The sequence below is a fragment of the Arachis hypogaea genome, chromosome 1 (assembly GCF_003086295.3).
Source record: "Arachis hypogaea cultivar Tifrunner chromosome 1, arahy.Tifrunner.gnm2.J5K5, whole genome shotgun sequence".
Lineage (NCBI taxonomy): Eukaryota > Viridiplantae > Streptophyta > Magnoliopsida > Fabales > Fabaceae > Arachis > Arachis hypogaea.
This window is the reverse complement of record NC_092036.1, coordinates 47,376,313-47,403,375: the sequence shown is the minus strand read 5'-3', so window position 1 is coordinate 47,403,375 and position 27,063 is coordinate 47,376,313. Positions and strand designations below refer to the sequence as shown.

The window sequence follows — 27,063 nt, the reverse complement described above, 5'->3', positions numbered from 1 at the left end:
ACTGGCAACTCATCTTGTCTCATTATTCTTAGAGTATTAAGATTAATTTCCAAAGGTAAAATTGCATCATAAACAAATTTATAAGGAGACTTGTTCGTCGATCCTCTTTGTGAATTTCGATAAGCCCATAACACTTGCCTTAAAGTCTCATGCCATGTTCGAGGTCTTTGACCAATATGTTTCTTAATCAGATTGATTAAAATTTTACTTGAAGTCTCAACATGGCCATTTGTTTGCGCATAATATGGGCCGAGAAAGTCACCATAGTTATATTTCTTGATATTGAAAAATTCTTAATACGGTGGCCAGTAAACATGGTACCCTAATCAATGCTCAAAGTTTGAAAAATTCCAAATCGATGAGTTATATGTTCTTCTATGAAATTAATAATTTCATTCTAACCAACTTCTATTAAAGGAATGGCTTCGACCCATTTTATAAAATAATCGATAGCCACCAAAATATATTTGTGGTTTTTAGATTATGGGGGATGAATTATTCCAATCAAATCTAAAGCACATCCTCTAAATGGTCATGTTTTTATAATTGAATGCAACTCAGAAGCAAGAATTTGTTGTATTACTCCATGTTTCTGACACTCTTAACGTGCTTTTACATAATCAATACAATCTTTGACCATAGATGGCCAATATACTCGATCACGTCGAAGTACCTATTTCATTCTTTCACCAGCTTGATGAGCATCACATATACCCTCATGTACTTCACCAAGAACAATAACTATTTCAGATTGACTTAAACACCTCACGAAGCTTCCCTCAATGCCTTTTTTATACAATTCATCGCCTACCACCACAAAATTCATTGCCTTTAATTTGATCTTTCGATCAGCCAAGACATTAGGATTTTTCAAATATTCTACAATTGGTTTTCTCCAATAAGCATCATTCCACTCATCTATGACCAAAACTTCCCTTTCTTCAATAGGCTCAAGAATTTGTTGGACTTTTGCTAATTTTATTAAGGTCTCAGGAAGAACCTTATATTTCGATGCAATTTGAGCCAACTCATTAGCAATTTTATTTTGAATTCTTGGAATATGAACCAATGATACTTTTCAAAATGACAATAATAACTCCCAAGCTATCAACAAATACTTTTGCAACTTTTTATTATTACACTTAAATTATTTCGACAACTGTTTTAAAACCAATTGAGAATTCCCTAAAATTTGGACATCTAATGCCCCTTGTCGATCAAAATTTCTAATCCCAAAATCAAAGACTCATATTCAGCTATATTGTTCGAGTATGGGTATTTTAATTCGAACAAAAATTTTGATTGGATATCTTCTAGAGATATAATCAAAATGCCAACACCAGTACCATCCTTGTGTTTCGATCCATCAAAGTATAACTTCCAAAGTTCGGAATTGACTTCATTAATATTTTCTCCCTGGTCATTGAGATCATACGGTCGATCAACTAAAAAATTTGCAATGACTCGACCTTTAATAGCCATAGCTAGGACATATTGCAAATCAAACTCCATCAACGCGAGCATCCATTTGCCTATTTGACCTCTTAACATTGGATATGACAACATGTACTTTATCAAATCTATCTGAGCAAATACTTTTGTAGTTTTTTCAACTATATAACATTTCAAATTTGTACAAGCATAATAGAGGGATAGAGACAATTTCTCAATAGAAGAATATCTTGTCTTGATATTAGATAATACGCGACTTAAATAATAAATTGCTCTTTTTTGTCCTTCATCATCATCTTGAGCCAACATATACTTAATTGTATTTGTCGAAGCCACAATATATAGTTTCAAAGGCTCAAAAGAACGCACTGTTGCCATTACTGGTGCTCTTGACAAATAATTCTTAATCAAATAAAATACTTTTTGATGTTTGTGTGTCCACACATATTCGGACTCATTTTTAAGTTTAACCAAAGTCGAAAAAATGTGTGTTTGACCAGATAATTTAGAAATAAATTGGCGAAGAAAATTTACTTTTCCCAAAAATAATTGAATCTCTTTTTTTGATTTAGGGGGTGGCAATTCTAAAATTGCACATTTTAAAGGATTCATTTTTAAACCTTTCTGTCGCATTGTGTTGAATGCCTGACATAAATAATCGAGATGTTGATCCATCGAGTTTGATTTTACCATCACACCATCGATATACACCTCCATAAATTTTTCAATAAATTCATAGAAGATAGTATTCATGGCACGTTGGTATGTTATCCCAGCATTTTTCAAACAAAAAAGTATCACTATCTACTCATAAGTTCCCAAAGCCCCAAGACATCAAAAAATAGTTTTCGGTACATCATTCTTAGCTATGAAGATTTGATTATAGCCAGAATAACCATTCATGAAACTTAAAATTTCATTACCTGCTATTGAATCTATTAACATGTCTGCCACAGGCATAAAATACTTGTCTTTGGGAGTAGCATTATTTAGATCCCGAAAATCAATACAAACACGTAACATTCTATTCTTTTTCATAATTGGCACAATATTTGATACCCAGTCAACATAACGAGCTGTTCGAATGATTTTTGCCTTAATCAATCTTTCAATCTCCCTTTTAATCTTAAGATTAATCTCAAGAGCAAAACGTCGAGGTGCTTGTTTCCTCGGTCGAGAGAATAGTTTTAATGCCAATTGATGTTCTACCAAAGATCGGACAAGTCCAGGCATCTCATCATAACTCCAAGCAAAAAAATCTTTGTATTTAGTCAAAAGATTGATCAAATTTGCTCGAAATTGCACATCGATATTTTTGCAAATATAAGTGGGTCTGACATTGTCATCAGATAATTTCTTAAAGAGCCTAAATAGTGCAATACATCTTGCTGATTATCCATGACAAAATAAAATCGAACTCTCACACTAAACAGAATCACTCCCAGCCAATACGAGTATAATCAAGTACCGGGTGTCGAAGCTTTACACTAAGTCCTTTTGAAGTTAAAAAACAACCTTCACTATTATAATAATTGAGCATCCTGTCAACATCAAGAGGTTTCAACTCATCATTATACACCTTGAAATCAATATGCATTTGCTTATATAAAGACTTGAATCTGTCTTTACTACTTAAGACTTTCCTTCATCAGTCCAAAGAATGATACTTTGATGCACAGTCGAAGGAACAGCCCTAACAACATAAATCCAATCTCGACCAAGTAAGGCATTATGACTTGCCTTTGAAGAAACCACCACAAAAACCGTGGTCCGAGATGATGACCCTACCTGCACTTGAAGAGTTACCAAGCCTTTTACAGGTGTTGATACTCCACTATAATCAGTCACTAAAATATTTGTGGGTATCAGGTCATCAAAATGCTTTCCTACTTTGTTTAGCATCCTCTCCAGCAACAAGCTAATTGTCGTGCCACCATCAGTCAATACTTTATTAACACAAATACCACTCAAATAAGCGGTAATGTGTAAAGGTCAAAGATGTGACTTCTGATTCTTTGTTGGCTTTTGGAAACATCCCAATTCTTCATTTTCATGAATAAAAGAAAAAAAAATCTTCATCTTACATATCATAATCCTCATTCAAATTTTCTTTATATTCTCCCAAATATTCTGTAGGGTTGATGGAGATGGTACTCACCATTTCCTCATCCCCCTCATCGAAATACTCCTCATCAAGATCAGCATCTTTCTCATCAGTTTTAATCAGGGTCACTTTGATGGCATTCCCTTTCTCATTTTTAGCTAAAGTAATTCATTTAGGATGAGTTTTCCCATCAATAAGAAAAACTATTCGTGAATGAAAGGAAGGAGTTGTCCCCTTGCCTATCGAGGTCGATGGCTTTTCTGGCACCAATTAACGTGCAAATCTTCTTCCTTAATTACCTCTTGCCCTTCCTCAGGGGTATGGATATCGACCTCGATTAAAACCCCTATGACCTCTTTAGAATTGGCATTGTTGATATTGGGACATTTCACGTTACCGAAAGTCTTGACAATTCTTGGTCCATTGGACTCCTAAAGCTTGTGAACGATTAAGTGGAGGCACAAAATTTCCTTGAGAACTTCGAGAACTCTATCCCTCTTGTCGTCGAGGGGGATGCCTCTGACATATCTATTCCTCCTTATGAGCTAGCTCCTTTTTCATTCTTTCCTTTTCAAATATTGTCGCAGCCTCAGCATCAAACACAACATTACATCGAGGGCGTAAGGACACAACTCGACCCTCTAATTTCTGCTGCATCAGAAACTCCAACAACCCCTCACCAACACTAGTGTACACTGATCTAACATTAGTTTTAAAGTTTCCCAAAGTAGTGTCAAATTCATAAGTGAAGCTGACCATGTGGATCCCTAAGAAAATAGGCTCACCAAAATTTGCTCCAGCATCAAAAGGATTAGTATCAATTTTCATATCCTTTTTGCCATCATCGAACTTTAATCTCCCTTCCTAAGTGCTTCTTGGATCAAGTCCCTAAAACAGACACAATTATTAGTCAAATGTCTAGTTTCTTGGTGAAATTTACAATAAGGTTTTCCTTCTAGATCTTTTATCGAAAGCAATGTCTTGCCTTCTGAAAAATCCAATTGTTTATCTCTAAGCAACACATCAAATATTTGATCTAATTTCGAAATATCGAAACTATACTTTTTTTTCACTCTTATATTTCATATCATTAGCTTTATCAATACTTGTGATTTTCTTAAGAAAAGAACAAACATAAGATGGACCTTTTTTCAACTCAACCAAATCGACTTCAGAAAATTTAACATCAGACTCCTCACTCGAGGACTCTATTTCAACATACGAAACCTTTCCCTTTTGAGCAAAGGTTTTACTTCTTAACTTGTTCTCACTTTTAAACTTTTCTTTTTCTTTTCCAAGAATTTCTATCTGACGAATTCTTTCAGCCAAATGATCTAAATCAAGTATATGCACATTAAGCAACTTTCGAGGCATATAAAATCCTAATCCCATAGTTGCTATTTTATCTACTTCACTTTCGAGAAGTGACGCCATAACATCAACTCTGAGAATTCTTAAAACAAATCATGAATAATTAATCGACTCCCCATCATCGCACTTCAAAACCACTAAATCAGTGATTGTTACATTCAATTCTCCTCTGTAAAATTGGGAATGAAAAGCACTTTCCAACTATGCCCAAAGTTACAATCGAATTAGGCCTAGGATTCGAAAACCAAGTAAAAGTATTCTTTGTTAAAAGAAGAAGGGAAAATTTTTATTTTCAAATTTTCATCATTTGCTAAATTGCCTAATTCGACCATATATCAAGCGATATACTCGGTAGTCAATTCACCAACCTCTCCTGTAAACTTTGTTATATCATAGGATTTTTCACACCCTTAGGTACTTCTGCCATTTGCACGATAGCAAGAAATGTAGAAACAAAATATGATCGATTCATATAACCCAAATTAAATCTGACCATGTTAAAATCATCTTCAACAATTCTCGTAACTTGATAATGTTCACCACATTGATTGACTCGCATTCGAGCCAATACTTTATCTGTATTTTGGCCGCGTTGAACTACTCGAGGGATATCTCCACCCAAACGTATATCAGCATCCCTATTTCTAGGCATGTTCTCTAAATCTTCCGGATTTACTTCAACATTATTACAATCAACTTCATCATAATTAACAATTCGAGCAATCCGCTCGACTTGTCTAGCAAGACGTTCAAACTTTGTCACATGATCAGCCATCATGGGATTCAAAATAGTAGTCATCTGCTGAGTCAATAAATTGAACAAATCATGATGACTTTTATCGACATGCTGTCAAAATGCTGCTATCGAACCAAAGGCATTCGATGTTGAACTCACCTGATAATCACAGGCAAACTCAGGATGCTGTAAAGGTGGTTGATTGTTAATTGTTCCTGATGTATTTCCAAATCGAATTGGAGGCCCGTAACCACCCATTGGTGGAGTATAATCTGGAGGAAGGCCGAAAGGAGGCCAACTTGAAGTTACTGGTGGTTGTGTTTGTGTTGGAGCAATTCGTGGTCATGGATTACGCCCACTATTCCCAACAGCGGGATTGTTAACCGTCGCATTTTCTCCTAACATACTACCTTCCATATGTGATGCGAACTCTGCAGAAGTTTGTGCAACTATAAGAATATTATCAATTATAGATGATCCACCAATGGTATTAGAAATTTCTTCTGCCATATGTATAATTCTTCCATTTCTAAGTTGCATAAACTAAATCATTACAAAAGACTTTTGACACACTTTTTCAAAGTTGTCCCACCGAGCGTGCCAATTAGTTATGCAGATTTTTAGCAAATCTGAGTTGGTTCGATATCTAGTGATTTGGGAGCGAAACATACTTCTCTTTAAGAATTTTAGTTTTTAATTGTGCATCAAAAACTCCCGTTGAACTAATAATAAAAGAAAGAACGTAAAAACAAAAGACAAAAAACTACAAAATTTGAAATGAAAATGATGCAAGAAAAATAAAGTAAAAGAGTAAATTTAAAAAAAAACAATAAAATGCCTTTAGCGAAGTCGAAGACATCAAATTCAAAAGACAATATAAAAAATGGAATGCAAATAAAGAAAACTTGCAAAGGAAAAAATAAATTTCAGAAAGGAAACTTGACAAGAATCTTAAAAGAAATGTAAGACAATGGAAGGAATTCTATAGGAAAGAGACTCAAAGCAAACTCAAAAAGTCGCTTAGATATGATTGTGCGTGAGTGTTTTCCAAGAACGAATTCCAACCCTTATTCCTCCCAAGCTATGTCTATTTATAGCTAGTTTTAACCAATCAAAAGTCCTTCACGTGCTCCACATACAAAAAAACCAGACGTAATTGTTCCCGCCACAACAATAATGTGATAACCGTCTTCAACTGCCTCAATTACTGGTCTTTCCGTTGCTTTGATCACAAATCCTTATTTTCGATATGTATCTTCGATCAACCTAGCTTGCTCATCGATGATTTCTCTTCAATCACCTTGAGCACCTCCTCGACCTAATCCGGACAAATATCTTCGATTTGTTCATCATCAAATTTAAATTTTTTTAGCCAACACTTACATTATCAGAAATTACAAAAAATAGACATTCTCAATTTTTTTTATTTTTAAGTGTAATTTTTTTATCTAGTTTTTGTATATATATTTTTTATTTTATTTAAAACATGTATAGTAAAAAATCACACTTGATAAAACAAGTAAGAAAAAAAATCATTCTTAAATTATAGGAATGTATTTCTCTTTTTTTTTGAATAATATAATATAATTGGTGCACTAAAGTTGGATATAACAATAAAACAAGGAAAATCATAATACTATTTCTATTTTGATAATTGAACTTTTTTTTACAAATTCATAAAAAATATAATGCAAAAAAGGTTACATGAGGAGTGATATTATTATTTTTTTAAATTAATTATATTAATTAATTTTTTGTAAGACAATTCAAATTTGTTCTGATCAAGAATTACTCACAATGGTAATGGTAGTAAATGATAAGTTGAATAAGGAGTCAACAGTCAGCTGTTATTTCGGTATCTAATAGAAGTAGTATACCTATAAAAATTCCAACGATCAATTCAAGTTGAGATTTGAAAAATACAAAATTTAAGATTAAAAAACTTTTTATAAATTTTGGTGACTAAAAAATTTGAGGAGAAGCTTTATCTAATTCTGTTTTGTTTTGTGAGATATGATCTCAATTTACGCTTGTGCAACCCCTACAGCTGGACAGTAAAACTCTGTAAAAAAAATTAAGTTGTGGTGTGGTATGTTGTTTATTTCTGTTGTAGTATAACAACAATGTAGGTTAATTATATTTTATAGGAAGAATTTTAAATATACAAAAATATCGATATTCCAATTATTTTAACAGTTGATTTTAATTGATATATATTATATATTTTATAATTTAGATCAACAGTTAAAATAAAAAGAACATTAATATTCTTGACACACTTAAAATTTTTCCTATTTTATAAGTAAAGGGTACTAATATCTTTACAAACAATCCATCAGGTAGGCATGCCAAAGGAAATATTTTATAAACAAAATTGAAAAGCGATTTTATTGACTATTTTATTTCTTTTAAAATTTCCGCCGTCTCTTTCATCATATTTTCTTTTATTCTCAATCTAGAAGAAGGATTAAAACGCATGTAAATTATAAATCATTAATGTAATCATCGTCAATCTAGAATCAGACTAATAAATCTGTCAACCACTTATTATGAGTTATGACATTTCTACATATTGCATATTTCATATCATTAGGTGTGATTATTCACAATCAATTAATAAATGGTCCACAATGAAAATGTCTAAATAGTATTGGTTGCGAATAGCATACGCACACGCATGACTCAAATAACGTAATTGAGGGGAGACACCATCCAAGACCAAAAGAGAACAAGTTCGAGTGATTGCTTAGTAATTATTTTCATATGAAATTAATAATTAAAAATATTAAATAATAATTTAATTAAATATATTAAAATATTTAATAATTTTAATTAATAATTTTATATAAATAATAAATTATCATTCTTCATTTCTTTTTAGCGGTGCTTTAATTTTCAAAAAAAATATTTACATATAAAAATAAAAGATTCATAATTCTTTCGTATTAATTTAACGAAAAACTAAAAAAAAACTGAAAATATATAATATAAAATAAATAAATAAATAAATATAATAAAAATAGAATAAAAATTGTGGGGTATGTCTAAAATAAGCACAATAATTATATATTTATTAGATGTATCACATTTATATAGACTATTAAATTTTATTATATGAAAATCAAAGGCTAATATAAAAGAAGAACATTGATAGGTTCTAATAAATATATAATATCCTAATATATAAATAAATATTTTAAATAATAATTTTAAGAGTAAATCACAATAATAAGTAAAGGGGAGCAAAATTTTACACGAATAAGTCAAAACAAAAACTGCTTCATGAATCTACTAATGCACGTTTAGAGTAGTTTGAACCAGTTAAATTCGAATTTTATTTCTACATAATTCGAACCAGGTTCGAATTATACACAAATACACGCACACAGTAATTCAAACCAGGTGGGTTCGAATTATACACAAACACATGCACATAGTAATTCCTATGCTGTTAAAAAATTAATAATTTATTAAAAAATTTTATTAAAAAATTTATTAAAAAATAAATAATTTAAAAATTAAAAAATATATATATATTTTATTTCATACATTAAAAAAAAGCTAACAAAATATTTAATTACGATAATTATTTAAAATATTTGTGATCTATCAATTCAAATTCTATACAATATTCTTTTGTCCATTTTTAATAGCTCATGAATATTTTTTAATAAATTTTTTTAATAAATTTATTTAAATTCTACTACAAAAAATATTTTATCTTATGCAAAATAATTTTAAAAAAATGGATTAAAAAATGTTAGGAGTACTATAAAAATTTGTAATGTTCTAATAACTTAGGTAAATACATGCATGCATGTACTCAAATTTTAAATAAAATACTCTACATAGTCAATAATAATTTAGAAATAAAAGAAAATATTTTATTCCATACAAAACAATTAAAAATATATTTTATTCTAATACAAAATAATTTTAAAAAAATAGTTTAAAAGATGTTACGAGTACTATAAAAGTTGTAATATTCTAGTGATTTAGGTAAATACATGATAAAAATAATTTTTCTCTAATAATACATGATATTTTTTCTCTAAAAATTTGAGTACATGCATGTATTTACCTAAGTTATTCGAACATTACAAATTTTTATAGTGTTCCTAACATTTTTTAAGCCATTTTTTTAAATTGTTTTGCATAGGATAAAATATTTTTTGTAGTATAATTTAAATAAATTTATTAAAAAATTTTATTAAAAAATATTCATGAGCTATAAAAAATAGACAAAAGAGTATTGTATGGAATTCGAATTGATAGATTATAAATATTTTAAAAAAGTCTCGTAATTAAGTATGAAATAAAATATATATTTTTTAATTTTTAAATTATTTATTTTTTAATAAATTTTTTAATTAAAATTTTTTAATAAATTATTAATTTTTTAACAGCATAGAAATTACTGTGTAATTCGAACCCAGCTAGTTCGAATTAGTGTGTGCGTGTGTTTGTGTATAATTCGAACCCACCTAGTTCGAATTACTGTGCGCGTGTGTTTGTGTATAATTCGAACCAGCTAGTTCGAATTATGTAGAAATGGAGTTCGAATTCAGCTGCTTCGAACTACATATAAACGTGCATTGGTGGATTCATGAAGCAATTTTCGTTTTGGCTGATTCGTGTAAAATTTTGCTCTCCTTGGCTTATTATTGTGGTTTGCCCATATTTTAATACACAATTCTTTAAATAGCAACAGAATTTTCTATTTTTAAATAATTAAATATAAAACATATAAATACAAAAAATAAGAATTTTTTTATTCACTAATATTAATTATTATGAAAAAAATTTTATAATATTAAAAAATTATATTAAAATAATATTTTAAAATATAATATAAATATAAAATTATTAAAATGTTATTTTATACAAAATTTAATAACTAATTTTTATGTTAAAAATATTATTATATAATATAATTTTTATCAAAATATTTGAAAAATATAATTTATTTAAATTATTATATATAATACATGAAAATATTAACTTTTTTATTTTTAATTAAAAAAATAGAATAAATAATATAATTCTAAATACACACCTATCATATTATATATTTGCTTATATTAGTATGACCTAAACTAATCAAACTTACACAATTAAAAATATTAAAACTATATACAAAGTCAGGCTATTGGAGAAGGAAAAGTCTAGAGAGCCAATAACTTTATTAAATTCTGGCTAGCATGTAACCAGCAAAATAAAAATGAATTATCTCACATTATTGGATGAAATCTCACACTATTAAAAACATTATTGATGACTACTTAATAGTTACAAATCACAAAAGTTACTAACCCCTAACACTCCTCGTTTGAGAAATATAATCACATAATACGCTCTTTCTTTTTATACTTTTCTCAAAACAACATATATACTATATACTATCTGAATTAAAATGTAGACTAGTTATTATATATAATTATACCTATATATATATATATATATATATATATATATATGTCTAAAAAATTTGAAAAAAAATAAAAAGTTAATATTTTTATATATTATATATAATTTTTTAAATAATTTTATTTTTACAAATATTTTAATAAAAAATTATATTATATAATAAAATATTTAACAAATTAATTAGTTAATAAATTTTAAATATAATAATCTAATTATTTGTCAAATAATATAAAATAAATTTTAATTATTTTATATATTTATGTTGTAGTTTAAAATATGATTTTAATATAATTTTTTAATATTATAAAATTTTTTTATTTAATAATTAATTTTAATAAATAAAAAATATTTATATTTTTTATATTTATCTATTTTATATTTTTTGGAACAAAAAATTTTCAAGCTTTATATATTGAAATAGGTAATAATCTTCATAATATATATATATATATATATATATATATATATATATATATATATATATAAAAGTCTGGTCGAGTTAAAGAATAATAAATTTAACTAGAAAAATAAAAAAATATTTGAAAATAATAAAAAATAAAAAATAATGTTATTATAAATATATAATTATAAATATTATATATAGAAAACTATAAATGTTAAATTTAAAAAGTTATTTTAAATTATTATCTATTTATTATTACTATAAAATAAATATGAATAAGAAAGACTATAGAAGAGAATCATAAGGTGGCATGTATATTAAAAAGTCTAAAAAATAAAAGAATATATACTAATTTTTTATTAGTTACTATTACATACACACATATGATATATATACATAGTTGATACATATTATTCATTTAATTTTTCTAAAAAAATTAAAAAAATATTTTATATATAAAATTTTAAATAAACTATATTTTGACAAATATTTGATAAAAAATTATATTATATAATAATATTTTTAACAAAAATAATTAATTAATAAGTATTGAATATAATAACTTAATTATTTATCAAGTAATATAAAATAAAATTTAATTCTTTTATATTTTTATATTGTAGTTTAAAATATTATTTTAATATAAATTTTTAATATTATAGAAAGTCTTTTACATAGTAATTAATTTTAATGAATAAAAGATATTTATATTTTTTGTATTTATATATTTTATATTTTTAATTATATAAATTTAATTAGTTTAGTTCTTACTAATATAAGTAAATATATAATATGATAGGTATATATTTATAATTATATTATGTATTCTATTTTTTTAAAAATTAAAAAAATGAAAAAGTTAATACTTTTATGTATTATATATCATATTTTAAATAAATAATATTTTTAAAATATTTTGATGAAAAATTATATTATATAATAATATCGTTAACAAAATAGTTAATTAAAAAATTTTGAATTTTATAATTTAATTATTTGTAAAGTAATATAAAATAAAATTTTAATTATTTTATATATTTATTTTTTTTAAAGTTAGAAGTGAGACTCGAACTCAACACCTCTAAATGAGAATGAAAAAATTATGTCATTTGAGTATAATGGGCTTTGGTCGTTTTACCTAATTGAAGTCTTACAAGTTGAAAAAAAATCTAATATATTGGACTATAATAGGATTTGATAATTAATTAGCTTTTGACAGTAATTTAATTTAATGTTATTTTAAATTTTATTAATTTTTTAGATAAAAAATTAAAATATTTAATAAATATTGGTGTTATAATATTTAAGGTTTTGATATTTTAAGTTCTAAACTAAATTCCAAACAATTATAATTTTATATATTATTTTTGAAAAATTAGATAATTTAATTTAATATTATTTTATAATTTTTTTAGTTTCTTAATTAAATTTATTTATTTATTTTAATGAATTCGTGTGTATATGATTCTAAATTATGTCTGGTTACATTGAGATATGATTATGGATTTATGGTACGGTAGAACAATTGGAATTGAGGTGTAGATTTAGTATGTTACTAGTGTTAAACCCGTGCGATGCACGGGCTTATATTTAAATTTGATAAGTTAAATTAAAAATAATATTTTATAACTATATATTTTTTTAAATTTAGTATAACACTATCATCGTAGTTATATAATAAACGTGTTAAATATGTTGTTTTATCTTTATTCAAAGTAAAATATAAATAGAAAAGTTTGAAGTTTATAATATTCTTAAACCATAAGGAGGGAGACATGAAAAAAATAAGAACATATATAACTGTAATAATAGCATGTTAATTTTACACTAAATTTTGTATAAAATGCTAATAAAAATTTATCGATCGATAACCTAGTATCTTACTAACTTCATTAGAAAAGCAATTGGCATAGGATGTTGTGCTCCTTGTTACACATTTCATTTCAAATCTGAAAAAAGAGTTATAGATAAATTAGTAATATCTATAGTAAATATTTGTACAAAAGTATAAATCATAACATGCTATTAAAATAAAAATAATATTATTCTTACCTAAATATTATTAAAAACCTCTTTGAACACGACATTTGTTGTTGATGACTTTGGATTGCCGTCTTCATCTAGAATTAAAACCCTGAGGCCACTGCGACTCTTAACTCTTGACAAAGCAACATAAAGTTGTCCATGGGTAAACACTGATTTTGACAAATAAAGCCCTACATGTGATAATGATTGACCCTGACTCTTGTTAATGGTCATTGCAAAGCATACTGTCAATGGAAATTGTCTCCGTTGGAACTTAAATGGCAATCCTGAATCTGAAGGGATCAAGTTCATTCTTGGAATGTACACTTTATCTCCAATATTTCTACCGGTCACTACTGTCGCTCCAATTACATTGCTGCCAAGTTCGTTAACTATTAATCTTGTCCCGTTGCATAAACCTGAAGTCTGGTCTATGTTTCGCAGTAGCATTACAGCGACTCCTGGCTTCAAAGTCAACTTGTGATTGGGTAGTCCCGAACATTTGATGTCATTTAGGAACTCTGGTGTGAACCACTCTTGTTGTACATCTTCATTCTCATCAGCTTGACATGTTGTGTCAGAGCTCAAATACTCCTTTTCCATCCCTGGAAAGATTGTCAAGACAAAATCGTTTACCTTCTCGACACTCTCAAGCGTGGGTGCAAGAATTGCCCTACTCTGAAAATACCTGTAATCTGACATGTTTTGCAACAAATTTGGATATGCAAAGTCTACCAAATGAGAGAGAGGGTCATCAGTAGTTGTAATCAATAGATCATTTGGAATTTCAACTTCTGATTCATCACCAACAACAGAGCCAATATTTCCATTTCCAACATCAAGTATCCAATTAGCAAATCTCTTCATTTCACCTTCATCTTGATCCGAAGAAGACATTAGAAGCCTCATATTCGTATGCAGTTTCAGAACCTTACAAAATGACCACAGATGGGATGAGTTAATAGCGGATGCCAATATATCGTGTCTACTTCCTTTCGGAATCACCGGAAGTATCTGTCTGAAATCACCTCCTAGAACAACAACCTTACCACCAAATGGTTGATGTATCTTATGTTGATCGGTAACTGACATAAGATCCCTGAGCGTCCGATCAAGTGCTTCAAAGCACATTTTATTGAGCATTGGAGCTTCATCCCAAATTATTAAGCTACTTTGGATGAGCAGCTCAGCCTTCAAACTGCCATGCTTGATGTTGAGTATCTTCTCAATCTCAATAAGGCAGAGGTTTTTCAATTCGTCATCAGTCATGCTTAGTCCTAGAAAAAGCACATAGTGGTTTTATGAAATATTTAATAAATAATTCTAAAATAAAATTATTAATATTCTTAATAAAAATAAAGATAATAAGAGAATACAATCTTGATATATAAAAAAAGACATAGTAAAATACCTTGGTTTTTCAAAGCTTTTCTCCTCTCATATAGTATTCCATTAGCCAATAATGTCCAAGTTGCATTCCAAACACGCTCTGGGTTGCTAATGCTATTAGATATCAGTAGCATCGCAAATAATTTTCTCAATTGATGACCAGATGCAAGTTCAGCTACCTCATTAATAGCTGCAATGAATTCCCTATCATCGCACAGTAGTCCCATGGAATAGCAAGCATCTTGGAAGCTAGAATATGTAATTCCATTAACTGTCCTAATAGACTCATATGTTGTGCAACCTCTCTGAACAGCTAACAAAATTCTCATATAATAAATATCACCTGTACCCGGTGGAACATAATTTAACCTCCCGATAGAATACCCTCTTTTGCGTGGATGCCACACCCTTGATTCTCTATCATAAACAAATTGATTTGGAAACTCAGCATACGTCAAAGTTTGACCTGCTTCAAATTTTTTATTGGCCTCCATCCATGCTAAGAACATTGTACATTTTCCTTCCTCTTCTTCCACGATTTCTTCAAGATCGTCATCATCTTTAAAGATGATATTTTTCTCTCCAGGCAAATGAAAGGTTAATCTCATCACTGAAGGCCACCTTTGATGAATATCATACGCTAAGGTTCTCCACACAGCCTCACATGCAGACAAATATCTGCAATCATAGAATTGTTTGATCTCATCAATAACCTGAGCATCCTCTCCACTGGAAGCTTCCTTTGTAACTCCAACTGCTACCCTGTCTGGACCTTTATTCACATACTTGAACAAATATTTGATAGCATTCGACTTGTTGCAGTACTCTACATTAACATGCGCTTGATAAGACATCAGTAGATATGCATTGTATGGAACCACATTCCTATTATCCATATGGACTCCCTTCTTCTCAGTAACCACCCCTGTGTCTCGTCTTCTATATGATGGGTATCCACTATCATCGATAACTGTGGTTTTACTGAATGTCTTGGGATAATATTTGGTGCAGTACCCATCTTTCATGCAGGGAGATTTTGAGAATGCTCTACCACATGGTCCATGAATCATATATGTAGATACAGCTCTAAACAATTTTGGATGCTGAGCAGGATCTGGCAACTCTGAAGATATTAATTGATCAATTTGAGTTGTCGTTGTTATCTTATGGTCTCCACTTAACCACAAAAGAATGTGAGCATGTGGTAGACCTCTTTTTTGGAATTCCACCGTATACATTCCTTATACCAAAAAGACAAAAAAAAAGTTATATGTTATATTTAAACTATCTATTTTATGTATGTGCTTTGATAAATTAAGGGTGATAATAAAAAATCAACAATACGTTAAGTAAGAAAATATTTTGCCATTTATTTTATAACAATCTAAATGAATATTTCTCTAAAAATAAGGTCGGATGATGAGCAATACCTGCATCTAGCACTCCAAATGGAATTCCTTGCTTAAGATCCGAGATTATCATGTCAAGCTTAATTTTGAATACTCTACACGATATATCCGGCCGGTCTTCAACCTTTAAGTTCCTTGGATTGTTAACCCTGCCAATCTCTTGCCAACTTGAGTTACATGTCATTGTGATGAAGAGGTCTGGATATCCATATTTCTTACAAATTGCCATAGCATCTTGACAATTATTAAACATGTATCTCATGCCACCAGTGAAGGACGCAGGTAGGATGATACGCTTACCTGCTTTAGAAGCACGTGTCTCACCCCTAACAACTGCATCTTGAATCCCTTTGTATATATCACTCCTCACCTTGGTTTGGTTGTTTCGGTAGTAGGTCAACCTTTGTGCTTCAATTATAGAAAAGCAATCAACCAAGAACTGCTGAAATAATCTTCCACCATTGACAATGGTTGCATACTCGACCTTTCTCTCTTGTATTCTAAATGCTATGAACTCCCTTAAACTCACACGCTGTCTCTTTCTATTTTCATCAGCCCTATGAGATTCTCGCAAAGGAATGTCTTCTTGGTAGCCATCTTCACCGTAAGGAAACATCATAGGGTACTGAAGAGGAATAAATGCGGTGTGTGTCTCATGAATCCTTTGCAGATGTCCAGACTTTAATTGAACTATAATATCACGCCCTGCATCTCCAGAATCAAAATCTCCTACTATTAGAGCTGCGACCTCGTTAGAAGATGGTAAATTGTAGACTCTTGCATCCTTTGATCTTTTTCGGTACAACCGTAGTCTTATATTTGCGATATCTCCTTGATTCAGGTAGTTTCTCACTATCCTAAATGTGTGAGCAAGAACATTATGTTGATCGATCATGTCCTTGAGATCTAGAACTAAGGACTGGTCAATGTTGTTGTTGTTTGTTCTTGAACTGTATAAAACATCAATTGAAAAATATTAGTATTCATAATTAACCAAAATCAAAGTACGAACTACCTAAATAATTTTTTAATCAGTTTGGAATGCATGATACAAACCTGAAAATCTCTATCCTGTTTGAGACCTCATTTTCTGTATCATAAATATATAACTGCGTAAATTTTGGTCTTTGTCCCTCAATTGGTACCAAGCTTCCAATTCTGTGGTAGTTTTGTCCACTCACAATGAACTGGGGAGGACCTGTCCCATCATTGATAGAGGTCTCTATTTTACCTCCGAGGGACGTGAAGCAAAACATGCTATTATAAGTTCTTATATTATCCTTAAAGTGTTTGCTTCTCTGGTCTGCTCCAGATAATAAACCTTGCAAGAGCTGAGGTGGACGTTGCAAAAACGGCAATTGTACCTTCCCTCGCATACAACATATTGAGAACTCAATATTGGATCCTGTTTTAGACTTTTCTGATCTCTCCTCATACCACATCATGGCGTCGCAATGCCGACAAAAAAATTCTGGGTCACCAATATCTATCACATCTAATAATCACCAAGATAATAAATTATGTTTCAGTTATATCTGAAAAAAATACTTTATATAAAAATATATCTTTCTTTCACCATGTTAGGTATAAAAATAATATTTATAAAAGATTACCGAATACTGCAATTTATAGATTAAAAAGATGAGATCATATAATACAATTTTTTTGTGCCAACCTCAAGGTTTAAGTTTTATATGCACACTAATCAAACAATAAGAATTACAATATATCAATGTTCAAATACAAAAATCATAATATATAACCATATCTTAGTTTGAATTTTAAAAACTTGAACACTAAACGATAATTTTTTGTTTATAAAAAGCATAACAATAGTAAATAATAAACTGCTGATATTGCTACTTCTTAGATTACCTGTATTCTCAGCAACATCGAATATGGCTGGGTATTCAATTTGCACAGAATCATCTAATATAGTCGTGTTTTCAGTAATATCCTCAACTTCTTCAAAAAATTTTGAAAGATTTATAGCCAATTCCTTCAAGAATATTTTTCTTTGTCTCAGGTGTCTTCCTTTTTCAGCTATGCACACTTCTTCTAATTCTTTAGTATCTAAATTTGAATTAGATGTACTTGCTCCTGTAATCATTAGAGATAGTAAATCAAGCACTTTATATTATAAAAAAAAAAGAAAAATGAATATATATTAAATGTTTGAATCAGCTGAGTTATGAATATATATTATGAAAGTAGTATTAAAGATAAAAGAAGTAGAATTTTAGCTTTATGATAATTACAATCTATCATGCTTATCTTACCATGTCTCTTTTGAAGTAGCATAGTCTTTCTATTCAGTCTTGCATCCCTTTGCAATCTAATTCGATTTGAGTACTCCAATGAATCTATAATAATTATTTAGCATATATCAAAGATTGTTTTCAAGAGACCAATTGAAAAGTTAAATGTTTGGTCTTTAAGTAATAAAAGCATATATTAACATACGCTGGCTTTGCAACTGGTCGATATTGTTTGATGTTTGTTGAAGCTGTTGTTGACTTGTCTGATGACATGGGCTATCATATGCTTCGCATGTGATACCTGAATTACTAATATCACTAATATTGGAACATCGTTCCTTTTCACCTACAGAGTGTAGATTAGTAGTTGGAGACCTTGATCGATATGGTGTTGGGTTATTATCTAATAAGATAACTCGAGATATTAGTTTTTTGAACATATTTTTTGTTAAAGTTTATAATTGAATAAATAGTAGGAAAATCAAAATACATAAAGTGCATGTACATTCACATAAGTAAGTTCCAAAAAAAATCATCCAAAAATTAACCTGTATTGAGTCCATTTGTAATGTTCGACAACACCGATTGAAAATGCACATCATTGGAACCATCACTCGAATTTCCTGTAATTTTTTCATAAACAAATTTAGTAACATATTACAAAAACAATGTAAATTAATAATTTATTACTTGTCAATAGCTAAATAATATATAGAAAATATTGTATTTTATGGGCTTTCATTCGTCCAAAATACTCATGACATGTTAGTTATTTTTTGTATGAAGTCTACCTTGAATTGTGGTCCGCTTTGTATTTTCTTTGTCTTTTAATATCAATTTTCTCTTCGATCTTGCTTCTCTTTGGACTTCTTGCATCTTTCAATATATACCTGGAAATACCAAATAAATAATTTTTTAACTAATTAAAAATATATATACCTTATACCTAATACATTTTTATTATCAATTTTTTTATATTATTAAAAAAATAAAGTACACAGGAGTACACATATGGCGGCGTTTGTTTTTGGTATACATATCGATCAAAACATAGATACGGGAGTACATAGGAGTACATGTATAGTGCTTGAATACTGAGACAAAAATGATGAAAGACATGGTATGGATTTAAACATATTTTATGGAAAATAATATATATTTTTTTTCAAAAGTATCTTTTTTCAAATAAATATAAGTTTAATCTCACGATCAATAAATTCAACTTACAGTTAAAATCTTTTTTTTTTATTTCCTTAAATAAAGAGATTGAAAATGAATAATTTATAAGTAAAAAGAGAGAAAAAGATGAAAGTACCTCTATTGTTGTGCTGAGATAATATAAAAAATAACAATGTAAACGAAGTAAACAGAGAAATTTATAAATGTGACAAATCAAAAAAATTTAAATTTAAAAATCAAAACGGTTAAGAAGTCACTTAATTAGGAATTAGTATTAGAATTTTAAATTTCAAATTTTTAAATAGAGTTTCCTAATTAGCTAGTTTATTTAAAAAATTTTAAATAAACTTTCTTAATTAAACGTTTGTTGTTTATTAAGAATATAGAAATTTGTTAATTTACAAATAATTTTTATTAGTTTTGTCATAAATAGTATCAATCCTATTATTTATCGATAAAAATAATAAAATTAAATATAATCTAAAAATTAATAACCTTATAAATATCGTAAATTTAGAAAAAAATATTTAAAAAGAGAGAAAAAGATGAAAGTACTTCTATTGTGGAGAAATAATCTAAAAGATAATAATAAAAATTTATAAATATGGCAAGTAAAAAAATTTAAATTTAAATATTGAAATGGTTAAGAACTTACTTAATTAGAAATTAGTATTAGAAATTCAAATTTAAAATTTTTAAATAGAATTTTCTAATTAGCTAATATAAATTTTAAATTTTTAAATAAAATTTTCTAATCAAATGTCCGTTGTCTATTAGGAATATAAAAATTTGTTAATTTAAAAATAATTTTTTTAGTTTCATCATAAACAGTATTAACTTTATTATACTTTTTCTAAAATTTAAACAGTATTACATTTTTTTAAATAGTATAAATAATTTCACGTCTTAATAAGACTGATAATTCTATTTACTTTATTATACTCCTTTGTAATTAGCATAATAACTTATAAATTATATAAATTCTTAAAAAATATTGTCAAATTGCTTACGTAAAAATTCAAAAAAAAAGTATATTTGAATTTAAATTTAAAATTCTAAACATAATACTTTAATTAAAAATTATAATTAGATTTTTTTTAAAAAATAAATACACATTAAAAATTAATAACTAACTTAATTGTATCAACAATAATTCAAAGAAAAAATTTATAACTTTATGACATTAAATATTAAATTAGATATTATCAGAATATCAACGGTGAAAATCAAATTAAAAATAAAACCACAAGTAATAACCAAATAACTTCAATTTATATTTAAAAAAATTCTAAATTCCAAACATAAAAATAGAAAAGAACCAAAAGAAAAATAACAACTCAAGAAAAGATAATGTTTCCACCAAAACAAACATATGCTTGACATTATTCTATAAGATAGACTCTAAAAGGGATTCCAAAACATGTGCATCCAAATTCTCAAGTTTCTTTCTCAATCTTGATCTTCTTGGAAGTTGAGGTATCACCTTCTACCTTCGATTCTTCCGACTCCGAGCATAATCGCTTAGTTGGTGTAATAGCATTTTCCAACAATTCGGATTCATCATTGGCAGCAACTTCATTGGAGAATTCAAGCAACAAATTCTGTACAAAATACCACGTTAAATTAAAGACTTCTTTCTAACCTTTGATTTTATAATTAATTATTAATTATAAAAAAATTAATTTCTAATTTTGAGAGAACAAACAAAAAAAAATTATTTTTTGAACAAATACCTTAGCACCTTTTACTTTCTCCCCTTCAATGATTGAGGATGTTTTTGAAATTGGAAGCAAACCACCGGTGTAGTCAACATCCTAAAATTATAATTAATTATTAATTATAAATTAGATACTACTAATGACCAAGGAAGCAAAAAATAAATTAATTTTTAATAGAAAATACACTTATAATTATACTCACAATTTGAATAGGGTGAGCCTCTTTGAATTTATTTATGAGGTCCACATTATCAGTCATCTTCTTAACTTTATAAGAAGGTGAAAAATGTGGATTATCAGATATTTGAACTTCAACGATGAAGAGAAATGTCTTATCAATTAGGTTGAGCAAAAGTGTAGGTGTATCCGATAGATCTCCTTTCTGTAGGGTATTACATAATATATTAATAATAAATAATATAAAAATTACCAATAAAAATATCTTCACTAATATTTTTAGAAATAAATATTGGTTAGATCTTACCAATAGGAGTGGATCAAGTATCTCTACACAGCTCTTTCCCAAAACTTGTTTTGCCTCCTTGTCAAAGACTACAAAACATGCACAGTCAGAATCATCAATGACACCAAGCTTTATTCGATATCTGCTTAAAAAAAATAACATAAAAAAAAGTTAAATATAGACTTATTCAATATCTAATCCAATGTGCATATACTTTAATTTAAAAAAAATAAATAAATAACCTTGGAGTTATGGATAAAAGGAGACGGCCACAACTTGAACATTTGAAAGTTTTTGTAAAAGCATATGTGGACCTGTTGCATTCACATTGGCCGTACCACCAGTCTGGAGTATCCATAATATGACTTATAGTAGCCAAGACAATACAAATAGAATTCTGAAAAAAAAAATAATGATTTAAATTCCCTAAATTTGGTGAATTTTTTAAATAAATAAGATGAATAAATAAAAATAATCTATGTACAACGGATTTCAATTATTTTTTTCTCCATTTAAAAAAAAATTACCGTTTCGAATTCTTTTAACTGCTCGATGGTTTTGCCTTGATAAATTTTTAAGAATGCAGCCTCATTTGGAATTCCGCCGATGTTACCTCTAGATTCTTCAAATCTTACAAAGCTTGATAAATAAAGTTAAAAAAAAATTATGTTAGATAACACACACGTAGTATGGAACTAAAGAATTAAAAAGAAAATACCCACCTATTTTTAAATTGGATGACAGTTGTATCTTCAAGATTGAAGAACATCTTTGTGCCATACATGGAATTTTGTAAAACAATCTTTTCTGAAAAATTTATTTTAATACAAAATGAGTAAAAATTCACATAAACAATAAGTAAAAGCTCACATATAAAAATATATTGTTAAAAAAATATGGATAAATATTACCGTTAAATAACTTCACTCTAACAAACTGTAAGACGACAACAGCTCCATCCTTATTGCCAGATCCCAGAAAAGCATTTAATTCATGTGCATAGTTGCCAAAAAGTGCACACTCCATTATTTTTCTATATCAAATAGAATGTTTAATGTTAAAAAAGTAACTACCAATAAAATAATATCAAATTATATATATTTTATATTTTTAAAATTTAAAATTTAATAATAAAATTAAAATATCAAATACAATTTAAAAAATTAATAATTAATTAATTATTTTAAATTTGTAACAAATAAACCGCGGAAAGAATGCTTTTTATTATTTTTTTTAAATTTGAATCTTTTTTTTTTAAATCAATCCGAAGTGATTTTTTTTAAAAAAATTTAAATTTAAATAATTAGACGTTTAAAAACGGTGGCTTTGAATCTAAAACATTTTAACTAAGCTTAATGTTAGTTAAGATACATTTGTTACTTATTAATATTAATAAAAATATTTATAATAAAATAAGTTAAAATAATAATTTAAAAAGATGAGATTAGCAAAATTTGTATATTTATAAAAATAAATAGATAATTACCCATCATCAATCTCTAATTCGATAACAATATATTTGGTAGATTTGCCATCCTTTTCAAGAGTCTTCTCATTCCCAATTCCAGCAAGATATCCAACAACATCTGAAATGATTTAAAATAAAAAAAATTATTGTCAATAAATTTGTTAAAAAAAAAACGCAGAATAAATTATCAATAAAATAAATAATTATACTTTTTCTAAAATAATAAACTTACCAACTAAATAGGTGCAATCATACCCAGGAGCATTGAGAGTGTCAAAACTCACAAACTTAAATCCATATCGTGGGATACTCGACGATTCTGGAAGTCTGTGCACATCAGTACGTTGGTTTAAATTAACCACGTATTCATGATGTGTAGTCTTGAAGTAACCCTTATTGAGTCCAACACCAAAATATCTTATTTGGTAAGATATTCCTTCCTCCAGCAAATTCACGAATCGAGACAAAAAAGCCTTCTTAACTGAGGCGTGTATTTTTCCTCCCTAGAATTAATGAACAAAAAAACGATTAGATGGGAATAAACAAATAAATTTAAAATATAAATAATATAAATTTTAAATAAAATAGAAAAAACATTAGTAGAAAACTCACGTCTTCATCGAGCCAAACCATCTCAATTGAGTATGGCAATGGAGAATTTCCGTAACTTGGCAGTGTCCATAACCGTATCACTCGTATACGTACACACAAATTGTTGATTGTAGGATTGATGTTAGCAATTTTGTGAATACCAGCCATTAGAATAAATAGAGAGATTTTAGATATATGTAAAGAAAGGGATTGATGTACTTTAAATTGTGGTGCTTTACATCTCTCGTAACTTATACTTTTATAGTTGCATCATAACTAATATTTTTTAAATTTGATTGACTTTAATTTAAAATTTAAAAAATAACAAACTAAATAAAACAACCAAAACTTAAATTTTAAAAATAACAACTTAAACAAATTATAATTTAAAAATTCTAACATAACGTAAATTTTTATAATAATATAATAATATAATAATATTAGTACGTAACAATCGAAGAATAATTAACGTAAATTTTTTTAAAACTCTAAATTTCTTTAAAAAAATTTATGTAGCTGCAATTTAAAAAAAAATTAAAATTTTAAAAAATAATGCTAAAAAGAATTAACAGATATTTAAAAAATAGTGTTATAATATAAAAAAGAACAACCTAAGTAAAATCTAAATAAAATTAAAAAAATAACAATTTAAATAAAATAATTTGAAATTTAAAAAATAACAACCTAACTAAAATAACCCAAACAAATAAAATAATTTAAAATTTAAAAAATAACAACCTATGTAAAACAACCCAAACTTAAAATTTGAAAATAACAACTTAAGCAAATAATAATTTATAATTTATAAATATAAATCTAAAAATTTCTAGTCACGACACGTAAGCAAATAAACTCCCAGACTCAACGTATGAGCGCCACGTCAGCAAATTGGCTCCCTATTTGTATTACTATAAAGATAATTTAAAATATTATTTTAATATAATTTTTAATATTATAAATTTTTTATGTATAATAATTAATTTTAATAAATAAAAAATACTTATATATTTTGTATTTATATATTTTATATTTAATTATTTAAAAAAAGATTATATTGCTATTTAAAATATTATGTATTAAAGTATTGTTATATAAAATATTTATTTATGTATTAAGATATTTTTTATTTATTAGAGTCTATCAATATTATTTCTTTTTATATTAACCTTTAATTTTCATCTAATAAAATTTAATAATTTATATAAATATAATACACTAATAAATACATAATTATTATATTTATTTTAAGAGATACTCTACTATATAGATTAAAGGGGAAAACTCTGCGTACAAGCGATTAGGGCTTGTAAGTATTACAAGCCAATTAAACTCTAATCCCCAAAATTCGCTGCAAGTGCTACGTTTCTTACACGCGCTACATCCCTTCTTCTTCTCCTTCTTTTTCGATCGTTCTTTTCTCCTCCTTTCTCACTGGTTTGTTCTTCGTCGTTGACGTTAGTTCCTCCACATACTGTTACGGCACGTTTTCATTGCACCTTCTTCTTCTTCTTGCTGCACGTTCTTCTTCCTCTTCATCTTCTTCTTCTTCTCTTTCTCCTTCTTCATTTACGTGCTTTTCTCTCTATTTTCTTTTTTCGTTATTCTCGATTTCTATTGTTTTTTGACATCAAGCTCTAAAATCGTTTTTGAAGAAGAAGAAGTAGCAGAAGATGAGGAGGAGAAAGAGAAAGAGTTCTGAATTATGCATGATTTTGGGTGTATTTCTTAAATCCTTTGGGTGTATTTTCTGTAATCTTTTGGGTGTATTTCTATAATCGTTTGGGTGAATTCCTGTAACCGTTTGGGTGTATTTCTGTAATCTCTTGGGTGTATTTTATGTAATCGTTTGGGTGTATTTCTGTAATGCTTGCCATTTTTTCTGAAATGAAAAATACACCCATAGATATCAGTAAGATACACCCATAGATATGAGTCAGATACACCCATAGATATCAGTCAGATATCACTCAAATACACCCAAATGATTACAGAAATGCACCGAAAGGATTACAGAAAATACACCCAAACGGTTACAAGAATTCACCCAAACGATTATAGGAATACACCCAAAGGGTTACAGAAAATACACCCAAAGGATTTAAAAAAATACACCCAAAATTCGTTGAAGTACATCTTATGCATAATTCAGAACTCTTTCTCTTTCTCCTCCTCATCTTCTGCTGCTTCTTCTTCTTCAAAAACGATTTTACCATGAAAAATCGAAAAAAAAGAGAAAACAAAGAGAAAAGACGTAAATGAAGAAGAAGAAGAAGAAGAAGAAGAGGAAAACGAGGAAGAAGAACGTGCAGAAACGAAAGAAAAGGAGAAGAAGAAGAGTAAGAGGAAGAAGAACGTGTAGCAAGAAGAAGAAGAATTTCAGAAACCATGAAAATCGAAAAAAAAAACGAAGAAGAAGAAGAAGAGGAGGAGGAGGAAGAGGAAGAGGAAGAGGAAGAGGAAGAAGAAGAAGACGAAGACGAAAAAGAAGAAGAGAAGAAGAAGAAGAAGACGAAGAGGAACCGTTTGAGTGGGGCGCGTGTAGTTACGCTCCATTCAAAATGAGTTAATGCGCGTGTTAATGAAATTTGGGCTGATAACTTGTAAAACTTGTACGGCCTTTTTACTTGTATGTGTAGCAGGCCCCTAGATTAAAATTATATAAAAAAATATAAACTTACATCGTTATTGTATAATTTACCCAGTTTAGACATACTCAAAATTGTGATTCATACAAGATGAAGCTTTTGAAACAGAAGAATTTCGGTCGCAAATCTGTCAAACACGTGTCAGAGAACAGTGTGATCCCTACCAAGTACCAACACCGTGTCAACAAAAAGTTCCACGGATGGGACCCACAAGTAGAATGGACCTTCTTTTCTTTGCACTCCATTGTCGCAGGTCACATGCATTGCAAGCGCGTCATAAAAGCATGTAGGAGGGACCTGTCCGATGTGGCAGCAAGAGGAATTAACCTGTCGTCAACTAACAGTTTAGGGGAGCTTCCGTCGTTAAGGCTGCAGGCGAGGACGGCTTGGGAAAAGACAAACGGCCGTTGGGTCATGAGAAGGAG

The 27,063-nt window shown here is 28.2% G+C and overlaps 1 protein-coding gene across 1 annotated transcript; it reads right to left on the bottom strand.

Moving 5' to 3' along the window:
• Positions 1-5,312: 5,312 nt before the first annotated feature.
• LOC114924248 (uncharacterized) lies at positions 5,313-26,704 on the bottom strand. Its single transcript, XM_072229363.1, has 22 exons — positions 26,672-26,704; positions 23,635-23,905; positions 23,421-23,520; positions 22,846-22,967; positions 22,657-22,741; positions 22,462-22,573; positions 22,177-22,331; positions 21,983-22,076; positions 21,237-21,354; positions 19,123-19,197; positions 18,780-18,920; positions 18,596-18,679; positions 18,192-18,416; positions 17,930-17,935; positions 17,373-17,811; positions 16,338-17,266; positions 15,422-16,147; positions 14,930-15,250; positions 14,691-14,795; positions 6,017-6,094; positions 5,823-5,935; positions 5,313-5,726 (listed from the first exon to the last, which is right to left on the bottom strand). Exons 1-22 carry the CDS (start codon positions 26,702-26,704, stop codon positions 5,313-5,315), a joined length of 4,746 nt encoding a protein of 1,581 aa, XP_072085464.1.
• Positions 26,705-27,063: the final 359 nt, after the last annotated feature.

Bases quoted from the DNA above. Each gene is read 5' to 3' on its own strand.
- LOC114924248 (XM_072229363.1), bottom strand. From the start codon at position 26,704: ATGTCTAAACTGGGTAAATTATACAATAACGAT. The intron at 18,680-18,779 runs GTATGTTAATAT...TAATTATTATAG, and splicing joins CGACCAGTTGCAAAGCCAGC to ATTCATTGGAGTACTCAAAT. The intron at 16,148-16,337 runs GTATTGCTCATC...TTTTGGTATAAG, and splicing joins ATTTGGAGTGCTAGATGCAG to GAATGTATACGGTGGAATTC.